Source organism: Microcaecilia unicolor, chromosome 3 (assembly GCF_901765095.1).
Source record: "Microcaecilia unicolor chromosome 3, aMicUni1.1, whole genome shotgun sequence".
Classification (NCBI taxonomy): Eukaryota; Metazoa; Chordata; class Amphibia; order Gymnophiona; family Siphonopidae; genus Microcaecilia; species Microcaecilia unicolor.
In genome coordinates, this window is record NC_044033.1 from 264,571,704 (window position 1) to 264,585,528 (window position 13,825).

The 13,825-nt window shown below is 46.3% G+C and overlaps 1 protein-coding gene across 1 annotated transcript in view; it reads right to left on the minus strand.

The window, feature by feature from the left end:
* The window catches only part of PPIL4 (peptidylprolyl isomerase like 4), a 160,581-nt gene that overhangs the window by 83,233 nt on the left and 63,523 nt on the right, over positions 1-13,825 (minus strand). Inside the window, exons 6-7 of the mRNA XM_030198052.1 lie at positions 8,991-9,087; positions 4,611-4,727 (exon numbers count right to left, since the gene is read on the minus strand). Coding sequence (XP_030053912.1) covers positions 4,611-4,727; positions 8,991-9,087 — 214 coding nt within the window. The remainder of the gene's footprint in view (positions 1-4,610; positions 4,728-8,990; positions 9,088-13,825) is intronic.

A 13,825-nucleotide genomic window follows, 5' to 3' on the forward strand; every position in this document is an offset into this window, starting at 1 on the left:
GTAGAGAGAAGAGCCCAAATTCTCTCCCACAGGAGGATTTGGGCTCCATATAGGCCTCTTTGAGAGGTTTGCTTAGGAAGTTCAAATGGTATCCCTAGGAAATGATGCGTGGGACCCAACAATCTGTTGTGATGCCTTGCCACTGACAGAGAAAAAGTTGGAGCCTTTCACCCACCAGAAGAGTTAAAAAGCAGGAGACAGTTTAGCAGCTTGCATTACTGATAGAGCTTGTAGCTTACGCTCCCCTTAGATATTGCTTTTGGAGATATGGTTGTGGTGGTTGCCATGAAACCTGTGCTCTTGGATAAGGCTGGTACCTTCTCCTGAGATATAAATGTTGGAAATATTGGAACTGGTAAGATCTTCTATTTTGAAATTGCGGATGCTTCTTAGGTTATTTTAACAAGGAGGCTGGACAGACAGATCTCAGATTGTTGAGGAATAGTCTTTCATGAGTGAAACAGCATCCTGGACCTTCTTGCCAAATAGGTTCTCTACTAATCAAGGTGCATCTGTTAAACTATTGTGTAGGTCTTTTCTTACACCTGATGTTTTCAACTGCACTGGGCAAAGTGCTGAAATTGATGTAGCTGCTATTCTGGATGCAGTGTCATACACATCATAAGTATGTGGAGTCTTTGGAGTCTTGGAGGTGCAAGAGGAATGAAGTGATTTAGTCCAGTAGTGGAGAGGCAGAAGTGAAAAGATCTTCAAGCTGGTTTAACATGGTATATTGAAAACGGAGCATCTGAAGTGATGTGCTACTAATTTTGAGGATGAGAATAGAGTTCTGATAGACCTTTTTCCCTATGGAATCCAGAAACTTTTATCCTTTCCAAGAGATGCATAGAATTTGTGATTTAGAGACTTTTTGCTTCTTTAAAGCTGCCTCTGAGACTCCAGATTGATAAGGGAAATGATGTTAGTTATTCGGGGCAGGAGAGACCTTATAATGAAATTCTAATCATCTGGGAAATAGTAGGCTTTGAAGAAGAGGTTCCCCAAATGAATAACTGAAGATCTTGAATAAGCTCATGCACTGGAAGAGCTATAATGATTTCAGTAACAGTGCAAGACTGGAGGATAGATCTGAAGTCTCTTGTCACCTGATGTCTGGGATGTGACCAGTGAGAGGATTTTTACATTTTTGCACAAACTCTGAATAAGCAAATTCTTCAGAGCGAACATCCTTATGTCTTTGAATGGAAGTGGGAGGCTGCACTTGTACTGTCTCTAAGCTGGCAGACTGCTGCAGTAAAGATGGCATAGGGTCTGTTATTTGTAATATACAAGCACAGTCTTGAACAAGCTTTCTCAGAAGGTGAAGGAGAGCCAACTCTGTGAGGTCAGAGGGGGCTGCTAGGCTGAGGAAAGGCACGTTCGCCTGACTACATTTTAATTGTTTTGCAAGTGGACCCTCCTACTGTGAGAGACAAGAAGATTTGTGCCATTTGGCTGTATATTCTTTAGTTGAAACTGCAGTGGAACAGTCTCCCTGCTTGTCAGGATGACAGCCTGACATTGAGGAAGCATGTTTTTTCTTTTCTTTTGTCTACCTGCTGGCTTGCTTCGTGAGCCTCAGAACACAATGATTGTGGGGGCAGTCCCGATGTTGCGGGCCTTGCACACCAGAGCTCCCAGCCACAGTTAGGGAAAGGGAAGGGAAATGGGACTTGATATACCGCCTTTCTGTGGTATTTTGCAACTACATTCAAAGCGGTTTACATATATACAGGTACTTATTTTGTACCTGGGGCAATGGAGGGTTAAATGATTTGCCCACAGTCACAAGGATTTGCAGTGGGAATCGAACCCAGTTCCCCAGGATCAAAGTCCGCTGCACTAACTACTAGGCCACTCCTCCACTCCAGGATTGGAGATGTGTGTGGCTGTTTTGCTGATCTGTTTGCCATATTCAGTAATAGGGAGCCCCTCAGGAGCAGAAGCCCAAGGCAGCAGAGGGGGAGGGGGGGGGGGAGTTGCCAGTCATACTGAGAGAAAATAAAAGCGAAAATGAAACCGACAGTCTCCTTGGTGGGCGCTGATTAGTAGTACTGGTAAAATAATAAAACTCCGCAAAGTAATAAAAGAATACTTTTTAAAAATAATTATTAGGTGAAACTGAGGAGGTTGAGGAGCAGCAATGTGCATGTCTGTGGATGGTTAAGACACAAAGGGGGGGGGGGGGGAAGACAGCGCAGGAACACCCATGAATGCTCAGAAAAGACAGATTCATACTTTTCTGAGCTATAGCAGTAATCTGGCACACAAGGACTCATCACTGACATCATCTACAGTGTGCCTGCATTCCCACTGCTCTTAGGAGAACCTATACTTTCATACAAAGCAAGTTTACTCTATGCACATACATACATATTTTATAACATGCAGATCTGTGGAAAAAATTCTACATTAGAAATATATGTTAATAGTAGGTTAGAATTTAGTAAGTATGACCACTTTCTGAATGTGTATTACCTCACTGTTTAACTCTAAAGAACAGAGTGACCGGAGTGTTAAGTGACCTAGGGACCTTTAGGAATGGAAAAAAAAATTGTATGTAATTTGTATCTTTACTTAGGGAGCAGATTATGATTCCAATATATAATGTGTAATCTGATGGTCAAGGGGTAAAGGAGTCTATCACAGAGGCTATAAATTATGTATGTATATAGTCATTAGTAACTAACCTATGCTCTTGTAATGATGAATCTTTCTTTTATGTATTCCTTTGATCCTTCTGTGTTCAAGATGCCAAATCCCCTATATAAGGAGCTGGCCTTTTTCCAGAATTCAGAACATACCTTGTCTGCTATTAAGACCTGTATGTCGTCATATATTGATATATTAATAAAGCAATTGTTAATTTTGAGCACAGGTTAGTTTTTTTTTTTATTTACAGTTCCACAGATCTACATCATAACTGTGCCCTGGCTCCACCCAAACTATGTTCTTCTGAATGCCTACACACAAAGTGCATAAAAGTAGGCATAACCTTGTAAGTGTACCTTAAAAAAAAAAAATCAAACGTGTATACCCCCTAGCCAATTTCCATATGTAAAACTTGCTTTACACAAAGAAAATACTTTGGTGCTCATTTTTAAAGTACACAGATTTATAAAGGTATATAGAGGCGTGTTTTCAAAGCACTAGACTGACAAAGTTATACAGAGACGTATTTTTAAAGAACGTAGACTTACGAAGTTCCATAGGTTACTATGAAACTTTGTAAGTCTAAGTGCTTTGAAAATGAGCCCCATAGTAACCTATGGAACTTTGTAAGTCTGTGCATTGAAGATGAGCCTCTTCATTTTCAGTTGTTGCTCAAGGCAAGTTACATTCAGGTACAGTAGGGATTTATAAAATGATCTCAATAATGAACAGCCTGAGACAGTGGTAGTGGGAAGGCAGGGCATCAATGAAAAAAAAAAAAGGAAAAAAATTATAAATATGACATTAAGCGGTCTGTTTACTAACATGTGGTAGTGTTTTGCATTTATTGCACATTAGTTGCAAAAATTCACACATACACAGTAACTACAAGGCCTGTGAGGTAACTGTTGGGAGACAAGCCCAGCATCTGTCCATGCAATTACTGTAGAGCACAGATATTTACTGCACATTAGGTACATTGTCAACAGTGCAGATGTATCTACATGATTGGCAGCGCACTATGGGACTGAAGCAATGGAAAAAAAAAAAAAAAAAAGCTTTACCTCACAAATGGCTTTTTGACTCCTCACCCAGCACTTACCTGGGGGTCTCCCTGAATGGTTGCCATGGGGTTGAGAGTTGGAGGAGGGGAGCATGTGTTATCTCCAGACAAGTCCACACAGCTGGTGCCTACTTTCAAAATGGTGTCCAAGTTCAAAAGTGCATCCACGCTAATCGGCAATGCACTTACCATGGTAAGTGAATGACAAGCAAACATCTCAGTCCCTGAAATATTCCTTTTGAAACCAGACACCCCTCTGTCACCTACCAGGCAGTTTCCCTGGTAGATAACGGGAAGCAGCAGCAATCCACAGATGCTCCTGCTTTGTTGGCACCTGGTTTTAAAATGGCAATTCTGCCCCCCTAGCAGTAGCCTCATGCTATTGCTAGGGGATCAAGCCATGACAATCTCATAGTACTACTGCAAGGGGGTCTAACAAATACAGCTAAAACTGCTGTTTAATATTGATGGGGCTAGTTTTTCCAGCTTTCTTCTGCGGATGATGGCCAACAACCCAGAAGCAACAATATAGGGTTTTAGTACATGGATGCTGAGTTTTAAATTACCAAACAAGTGTCTAGACCTAGCGCCTAAAAGTTCTCCATTTCATGTTTTAGAGGTTGAGAATGGAGTATGGCTTTTTTTTAGCAGAAGAACTGTGAAGACCCAACATAAGCTTTTAGCATCCTCAAGAGCTGTTTGAAAATATTCAGTTCAGCTTTGGATTCTAAATACTTTCAGCGATCTATAACTAAAAAAGTCAGGTCTACATGTGAACATATGCTCTATCTACTTCCTCTTATCGATGTTTGCCCTATGCCAATAAACATATATGTACTGCATGCAGTAATTTATTTTCAAGCCCTAAAACTGGATACATTATTTTTTAATTTACCATTTCCAAGAGAACAGCTTGAGTTTTTGATTCTTTTTCTGCCAGGATTTCATCTATTTCTTCAGCAGATCTTCCTTTGGAATCATCAATCTCTTCATCTGCTCCTATTCGGCCACTCTGCACAAAAAGGACAAAATACATAAACAGAAATCCATGCACACATTATCCCTGGGATTCTATATATCGTGCCTTAATTTCCGCACAGAAATCAAAACTTATTCTACAATAGTGTGCGTAACTTAATTGGTAAGCTAGCTAATCAGCGTTGTCAACTGAATGTTAACAAGCAATTATTAGCACTAATTAGCATAAATTAAGATTTAGATGCACAACTTGCTAAGTGTACTCTGTAACGTGGTGGGCTTAAATTGTAAGTCACACAGTTCAAAATGGGGGAATCCCCATTTCTAAAATCTATACATGTTGTTATAGAGTACACCTGCTCTGCGCCTAATTTAGGAATCAGGATTTATGCCAAGTAAAACATGGAGTAAATGGCCGAAAAATTTGGTTGCATGGAGAAGCAATTGGTGTATTCTGCCAGGAAATTTAAGCCTATTCTATAAAATAAAGGCGTATTTTAGAGAATAAGCCTAGGCAGATTTTATTTCCACATGGAATTTTCAGGCGCCACATATAGAATCTAGCCCTATATGGGAACTGCTAGTTCATGCACAGGCAATGTATGCTGTGAAACAACTGGTGTGTGTGTGTGTGTGTGTGTGTGGGGGGGGGGGGGGGGGGGTTCATGCACCAAATCATGGTGCCTGCAGAACAATGCTCAACTCCTTAAAAGTGGCGTGATGGGGAAGGGTAAGGAACAGATGCTATAAATGTGTACCACGAACAGAAAGACAAAAGAAAATAACTACAAAACCTTAATGAAGTACGGCACAGCAACATAAAAGAAGGAAAATAAAAACAGAAAAATAGAACTGAAAAGTCTAATACAGAAAGAGAATAAAACAAACACGAAAAAATTAGAAAAGAGGAATGAACATCTTACATAAAACACATGGCTACAAAAGCACAAATGGGCCGTCAAGACTGGAACAAGAGAGAGTTATTTAATTAAAGGACTCTCTCTTGTTCCAGTCTTGCAAGGCCCATTTGTGCTTCTTTTTTTGCTGTTTGTGTACTTTTGGACCCTCTCTTTTGCTACCATAAATTCTAGCACTCATGCTTTAAGCTATGAATACATAGAATATGGAATATGTCCAGCAGCTCTCCTCTCCATCCATGTCCAGCAACCCTTCTCTCTCTTGCCCTCCCCTCCATCCACCCATGCCCAACAACTCTTCTCTCCCCTGCCCTCCCCCTCCATCCACCCATGTCCAACAATTCTCCTCTCCCCTCTGCCCTCCCCCCATCCACCCATGTCCAGCAACTCTCCTCTCCTCTGCCCTCCATCCATATCCAGCAATTTCTCTTCTCTTCCCTGCCCCCTCCATCCATCCATACTCAACTCTCTTCTCTCCCCTGCCCCCCTCCATCCATTCATCCATACCTAGCAATTCTCTTCTCTCCCCTGCCCCCCTCCATCCATCCATACCCAGCAATTCTCTTCTCTCCCCTGACCTCCCTTCCTGCTCCCATCCATGTCCAGTGATCATTCTTCACCCCCATCCTCTCCTCCCGCTCCCATCCATGTCCAGTGATTCTCCTTCACCCCCATCCTCCCCTCCCACTCCCATCCATGTCCAGTGATTCACCTTCACCCCCATCCTCCCCTCCTATTAATATCCACCTGCCCACCCTCTTCTCCCCCCAACATCCCCCTTTTTCTTCCTGCCACACTGCCATCCTGCGTGGTTTAAATCTTTTTTTATTACCTCCGTCGAAGCGACCTCATCATTGAAAGCCCTGCCTGTCTCTAGCCTTCCCTTTGTGAGTTCGTTCCCTCAGAGTCCCCCCTCACGGAACGAGGAAATGATGTCAGAAGGCGGGACTCTGAGGGAACGAACTCACAAAGGGAAGGCTAGAGACAGGCAGGGCTTTCAATGATGCGGTCGCTTCGACGGAGGTAATAAAAAAGATTTAAACCCCTCCCCCCAGGGCAGCGCGGGCAAATAAGGGCTGTGGGAGGTGAGGTAAGCATGGCTTGTGGCGCCCTCCTGCCATGCTTACTTCGTTTACCAGAGCCAGCTTGCCATGCAGAACAACCGGCTCGCAAGATCTTAGAAAAATTTAATAACAGTGCAAGCCGGCTCCAGCACACCACTTGATAGGAGGTAGTGTTCTATTGTGGATTAAAAACTGGTTAAAAGATAGAAAACAGAGAGTAGGGTTAAATGGTCAGTATTCTCAATGGAGAAGGGTAGTTAGTGGGGTTCCCCAGGAGTCTGTGCTGGACCGCTGCTTTTTAACATATTTTTAAATGACCTAGAGATGGGAGTAACTAGTGAAGTAATTAAATTTGCTGATGACACAAAGTTATTCAAAGTCGTTAAGTCGCGGGAGGATTGTGAAAAATTACAAGAGGACCTTACGAGACCGGGCGTCTGAATGGAAGATGACGTTTAATATGAGCAAGTGCAAAGTGATGCATGTGGGAAAGAGGAACCCGAATTATAGCTACGTCATGCAAGGTTCCACGTTAACAAGAAAGGGATCTAGTTGTCGTCGTTGATGATACATTGATACCTTCTGCTCAGTGTGCTGCTATGGCTAAGTAAGCAAATAGAATGTTAGCTATTATTAGGAAAGGAATGGAAAACAAAAATGAGGATGTTATAATGCTTTTGTATCGCACAATGGTGCGGCTGCCATCTCGAATATTGTGTTCAATTCTGGTCGCTGTATCTCAAAAAAGATATAGTGGAATTAGAAAAGGTGCAGAGAAGGGCGACGAAAATGATAAAGGGGATGGGATGACTTCCCTATGAGGAAAGCCTAAAGCGGCTAGGGCTCTTCAGCTTGGAGAAAAGGCAGCTGAGGGGAGATATGATAGAGGTCTATAAAATAATGGAGTGGAACGGGTAAATGGGAAGCGTCTGTTCACTCTTTCCAAAAATACTAGGACTAGGGGGTATGCGATGAAGCTACAATGTAGTAAATTTAAAACAAATTGGAGAAAAGTTTTCTTCACTCAACGTGTAATTAAACTATGGAATTCGTTGGCAGAGAATGTGGTAAAGGTGGTTAGCTTAGCGGAGTTTAAAAAACAGTTTGGATGGCTTCCTAAAGAAAAAGTCCATAGACCATTATTAAATGGACTTGGGGAGAGTCCACTATTTCTGGGATTAGCAGTATAGAATGTTTTGTACTTTTTTGGGATCTTGCCAGGTATTTGTGACCTGGATTGGAAACCTATTGGAAACAGGATGCTGGGCATGATGGACTTTGGTCTTTCCCAGTATGGCCATACTTATGTACTTATATGTTTTCCATTCCTTTCCTAATAATACCTCACATTCTATTTGCTTTCTTAACCGCCGCTGCACATTGAGCAGAAGGTTTCGACGATGACGCCTATATCCCTTTCCTGGTTGGTGGCTCCTAATGTGGAACCTTACATTACGTAGCTATAGTTCAGGTTCCTCTTTTCCATATTCATCACTTGGCACTTGCTCACATTAAAAGTCATCTGCCATTTGGATGCCCAGTCTTGTAAGGTCCCATCGTGAAGAAGTCTCTCCTGACATCTAAAGGTCATACATTTTATTTTCTGTGATAACATACAGCATGGTTATGTAGGCCCTTTGACATAATTTGGACTGTGTTAATCAAAGGCACTGTGCTTGCTTTCATTAGGCCATAAGTATCTATATTAGGAATTAGTATTTCTTTTAGAAACTACCCAAGAAATCTCTACTTCTGTTTGCATTTTTCTGAATTGCTTTGCTGAATAAACCATCACTTTGTATATACTTTTAATGGTCTGTATTTCTTATCAGTGGATAGAGAGAGATATTTATTTATCATATTTACACCCCACAATTTTCCCACATGTTTGCAGGTTCAATGTGGCTTACAATAAACCAAAAAGGCTATCGCCAATCTGGTAGTTATATAAATACAACAGATTGGGCTCTGAGGCAGTGATTAGGTGTGTTTATTTACTAGACTAGATGCCATTCTTTACACATCTATTCTGAACACCTTGGTGATGTCTCTATTTCCCTCACAGTTTGGATGGTCTCATCTGGATAGCTCCTCCCTCTCATGGGATGGGTGTGGTGATATTGTTAATCTAAATATTGGATTATTAGGTGTTACTATAGAACTGAGTTAGGTCTATGTCAAAGGGAGGCTGACGAGGTGAATTTAAACTAGAACAGATCTATAGATAGTTATCTAAAATGCTACAAACTACTTCTTGTTAAGTATCTCACTACACTAAGTTCCTTTCCCTGCATGCATTTATAAGGTACAACTTACATCTAGTTGCTCCTTGGTGGGCTCTGGTGACTTATCAGGAACTGGCAAGTCAGGAGGATCGTCGTATGGATCATCCAGAATCACAGTATGATTTATCCTATCAGGGAATAATAGGCAACAAAGGTAAAATTATGTATAATCATACCTGATAATTTTCTTTCCATTAATCATAGCTGATCAATCCATAGACTGGTGGGTTGTGTCCATCTACCAGCAGGTGGAGATAGAGAGCAAACTTTTGCCTCCCTATATGTGGTCATGTGCTGCCGGAAACTCCTCAGTATGTCGATATCAAAGCTCCATCCGCAGGACTCAGCACTTAGAGAATTACACCCACGAAGGGACACTCTGCCCAGCTCACCACCGCCGAAACGGGGGAGGGGAATTAACCCAGCTCATCCCCACACAAGTGGGGGAGGGGAATCCGTCCAGCTCATCCCCGCGGAGCGGGGGAGGGACACCACACCCGCCGATGCGGGGGGATCTGGCTTATCCTGCAACCGCAACCGCGGGAGGAGCTGACTGACCCTAACACCGCCGAAGCGGGAGGGGTACAAAGCTGCCCTACAGCCGCACGAAGCGGGAGGGAGTGCCGGCAGAATTTATGTCTCAATCCAGCCCCGTAAAACGGAGGGGAGAGGAATGCAGCAGCTCACTGTAACACAAAGTCGTCTCAACTCTTGAAGAATCCAAGTGAAAGAAGAACTTGAACACGAAGTCCTCCTGAAGTAACTGAAGGCTAAACTTGAACCTAAAATTCAACCAGAATATAAACAGTACAGATATCTGGGAGGGGCTATGGATTGATCAGCTATGATTAATGGAAAGAAAATTATCAGGTATGATTATACATAATTTTACCTTCCATATCATCAAGCTGATCAATCCATAGACTGGTGGGATGTACCGAAGCAGTACTCACCCAGGGCGGGACATAGAAATCCCTGACCTCAACACTGAAGCTCCAAACCGGGCCTCCGCCCGTGCAGCCACAGTCAAACGGTAATGCTTGGAGAATGTATGAGCCGAAGCCCACGTTGCCGCCTTGCATATCTCTTCCAAGGAGACGGATCCTGCCTCTGCCATCGAGGCCGCCTGAGCTCTCGTGGAGTGAGCCTTCAGCTGGATAGGCGGCACCTTCCCCGCGGCCACATAAGCCGCTGCAATGGCTTCCTGGACCCATCTTGCCACTGTAGGCTTAGCAGCCTGCAGACCCTTACGAGGACCTGCAAACAGGACAAACAGATGATCCGATTTCCGGAAATCATTGGTCACTTCCAAGTAACTGATGATGACTCGTCTCACATCCAGATATTCAAGAGCGGAGTACTCCTCTGGGTAGTCCTCCCTACGAAAGGAAGGGAGACAGAGCTGCTGATTCACATGGAAGCGAGAACCAATCTTGGGCAGGAAGGAAGGCACTGTGCGAATAGTCACTCCTGCCTCAGTGCACTGCAGAAAAGGCTCTCGACATGAGAGCGCCTGGAGCTCGGAAACTCTTCTGTCTGAAGTGATAGCCACCAAAAAGACTGCTTTCAACGTCAGGTCTTTCAGAGATGCCCTCGACAAGGGTTCCAAAGGCGGCTTCTGCAATGCTCTTAGCACCAGGTTGAGATTCCACGCAGGCACCACTGAGTGCAGAGGAGGGCGCAGGTGATTAACTCCCTTGAGAAAGCGCACCACATCTGGCTGCGAAGCCAGGGAAGCACCCTTCAGGCGGCCCCTGAAGCAAGCCAGAGCCGCTACCTGGACTTTAAGGGAACTGAGCGACAGGCCTTTCTCCAGACCTTCTTGCAGGAACGCCAACACTGAAGAAATTGGAGCAGTGAAGGGAGAAAGTGAGCCTGCTTCACACCATGCTGCAAAGATACGCCAAACCCTGGCGTAAGCAGTAGAAGTAGAGCGCTTCCTCGCTCTCAGCATAGTGGCGATGACCTTGTCTGAGAAGCCCTTCTTCCTCAGACGCTGCCGCTCAATAGCCAGGCCGTAAGACCAAAGGGAGAGGGATCCTCCATCACCACGGGACCCTGATGTAACAGGCCCTGCTCCACTGACAGCCGCAGAGGATCGTCGACTGAGAGCCTGAACAAGTCCGCATACCAGGGACGTCTGGGCCAATCCGGACCCACCAGGATTACCCTGCCGGGATGCTTTGCCACCCGGTCTAGCACCCTGCCCAACATGAGCCAGGGCGGGAACACATAGAGGAGCTCTTGTGTCGGCCACTGTTGGAGAAGAGCATCTACTCCCAGGGATCGAGGGTCCCGTCCTCTGCTGAAAAAGCGCGGCACTTGGCCATTGGCCGATGACGCCATCAGATCTAGGCTCGGCTGGCCCCAGCGCTTCGTGATGTCCAAGAACGCCTGAGCAAATAGTTGCCACTCTCCGGGCTCCAAGGTATGGCGACTGAGAAAGTCCGCCTTGACATTTATGACTCCGGCAATGTGGGCCGCTGAAAGCTGCTCCAGGTTCGCTTCCGCCCACTGGCAAAGACTCATAGCCTCCTTGGCTAGAGGGGTGCTCTGGTACCTCCCTGGCGGTTGATATAGGCCACAGCCGTGGCATTGTCCGACAGGACCCGTACAGGCTTCAACACGAGTACCGGGATGAACTCCAATAACACCAAGCGAATGGCTCTGAGTTCCAGGAGGTTGATAGACCACTTGCCTCTGCAGGAGACTAGAGCCCCTGCGCTGTCCTTCCCAAGCAGTGGGCTCCCCAGCCCATCAAAGAGGCGTCTGTCGTGACGACAATCCACTCCGGGGTCACCAGAGGCAATCCTGCAGACAACTTGTCTGTCTGCGTCCACCAGCTCAGCGCCTTGCGCACTGCTGGGTCCACAGGAAGGCGCACAGCATAATCCTCCGACATCGGAGTCCAGCGCAGCAGCAGAGATAGCTGTAGTGGTCTCATATGAGCCCTGGCCCAGGGCACTACTTCCATCGTGGCCGTCATAGAGCCCAACAGCTGCACGTAGTCCCAAGCCCGAATAGGAGAGGCTACTAGGAACTAGTCCACCTGAGCCTGAAGCTTGACAATCCGATTGTCTGGCAGGAACACTCTGCCCACTTGGGTGTCGAATCGAACTCCCAGATACACCAGGGACTGAGTCGGGCGCAGCTGGCTCTTCTTCCAGTTGATGATCCATCCCAGGGAGCTCAAAAGAGCAACTACCCAGTCCATAGCTTTGCCGCACTCTGCATAAGAGGGGGCTCGGATCAACCAGTCGTCCAGATAAGGATGGACTTGTACTCCTTCCTTTAGCAGGAAGGCCGCTATGACCCCCATTACTTTGGAAAAGGTCCGCGGAGCAGTAGCCAACCCGAAAGGGAGGGCTCTGAACTGGAAGTGTCGTCTCAGGACTGTAAAACGCAGAAAGCGTTGGAGAGGAGGCCAGATGGGAATATGCAGGTACGCTTCCTTGATGTCCAAGGAAGCCAAGAACTCTCCTGCCTTCACTGCCGCTATAACAGAGCGGAGAGTCTCCATGCGAAAGTGCCTCACTTTCCAGGCCCGATTGACCCCTTTGAGGTCGAGGATAGGCCGGACAGAACCTCCTTTCTTTGGAACCACAAAGTAAATGGAGTAACGTCCCTTGCCAATCTGATTTTTTGGCACCGGAACGACCGCACCCAGGCGGATCAGGTTGTCCAAGGTCTGCTGCACTACCACAGCTTGACCGGAGACTTGCAGGGAGAGAGTACAAACCCGTCTCTTAAGGGTTGGCAGAACTCTAGCTTGTAGCCGTCTCTGATGACTTCCAGCACCCACGCGTCTGAAGTTATAGTGATCCACTCGCCCAGAAACGAGGACAGCCGTCCTCCAATCTGCACTGGGGCGTGGACCAAGGCCCCGTCATTGGGTACGAGACCCTGGGGGAGGACCGGAGGGAGCACCTCCGGGACGGCGGTCTCTGCGAAAGGAATGCTGCTTGGGGGAGAAATTCCTCTTGAAGGAAGAGGGGGCAGAGGAACCCGACTTGCCCGGGCGGTATGGAGGTATCGGGACGAGTACTAACCCGAGCCCTGACCTCTGGTAATTTCTTGCCCTTAGACGTGCAAGAGATCGGTCACGATTTTGTCCAGCTCGACCCCAAAGAGCAGCTTGCCTTTAAAAGGCAATCTAGCCAGGCGGGATTTAGAGGCGTGGTCAGCAGACCAATGTTTCAGCCAAAGCCACCGCCGCGCAGAGACTGTCTGAGCCATGCCTTTAGCTGAGGCTCTCCAGACATCATACAGCAAGTCTGCCAAATAGGCTAAGCCCGATTCCAGGGCCGGCCAATCAGCCCTCAAGGAATGATCCGAGGGGGAAGCCCGCTGCACCATAGTCCGGCACGCCCTGGCCACATAGGAGCCGCAAACTGAGGCCTGCAAACTTAAAGCAGCTGCCTCCAAGGACGACCTTAAGGCCGCCTCCAATCTTCTGTCTTGGGCGTCCTTTAGGGCCGTGCCACCTTCCACCGGCAACGCCGTTTTCTTAGTCACCGCAGTGATTAAAGAATCCACGGTAGGCCACAGATAGGCCTCACGTTCACTCACAGCCAAAGGATAGAGGCGGGACATAGCCCTAGCCACTTTAAGGCTCGTTTCCGGGACATCCCATTGAGCCGCAATTAAGGTGTGCATGGCATCATGCACGTGGAAGGTTCTAGGCGGGCGCTTCGTCCCCAGCATAATGGCAGAGCCAACAGGGGCTGAGGGAGAGATGTCCTCCGGAGAGGAAATCTTCAAAGTGTCCATGGCCTGTAACAACAGGTTGGGCAAATCCTCTGGGCTAAAAAGCCGCGCTGCAGAGGGGTCATCCGCTCCATCCGAGCGGGGATCTATCTCCTCCAA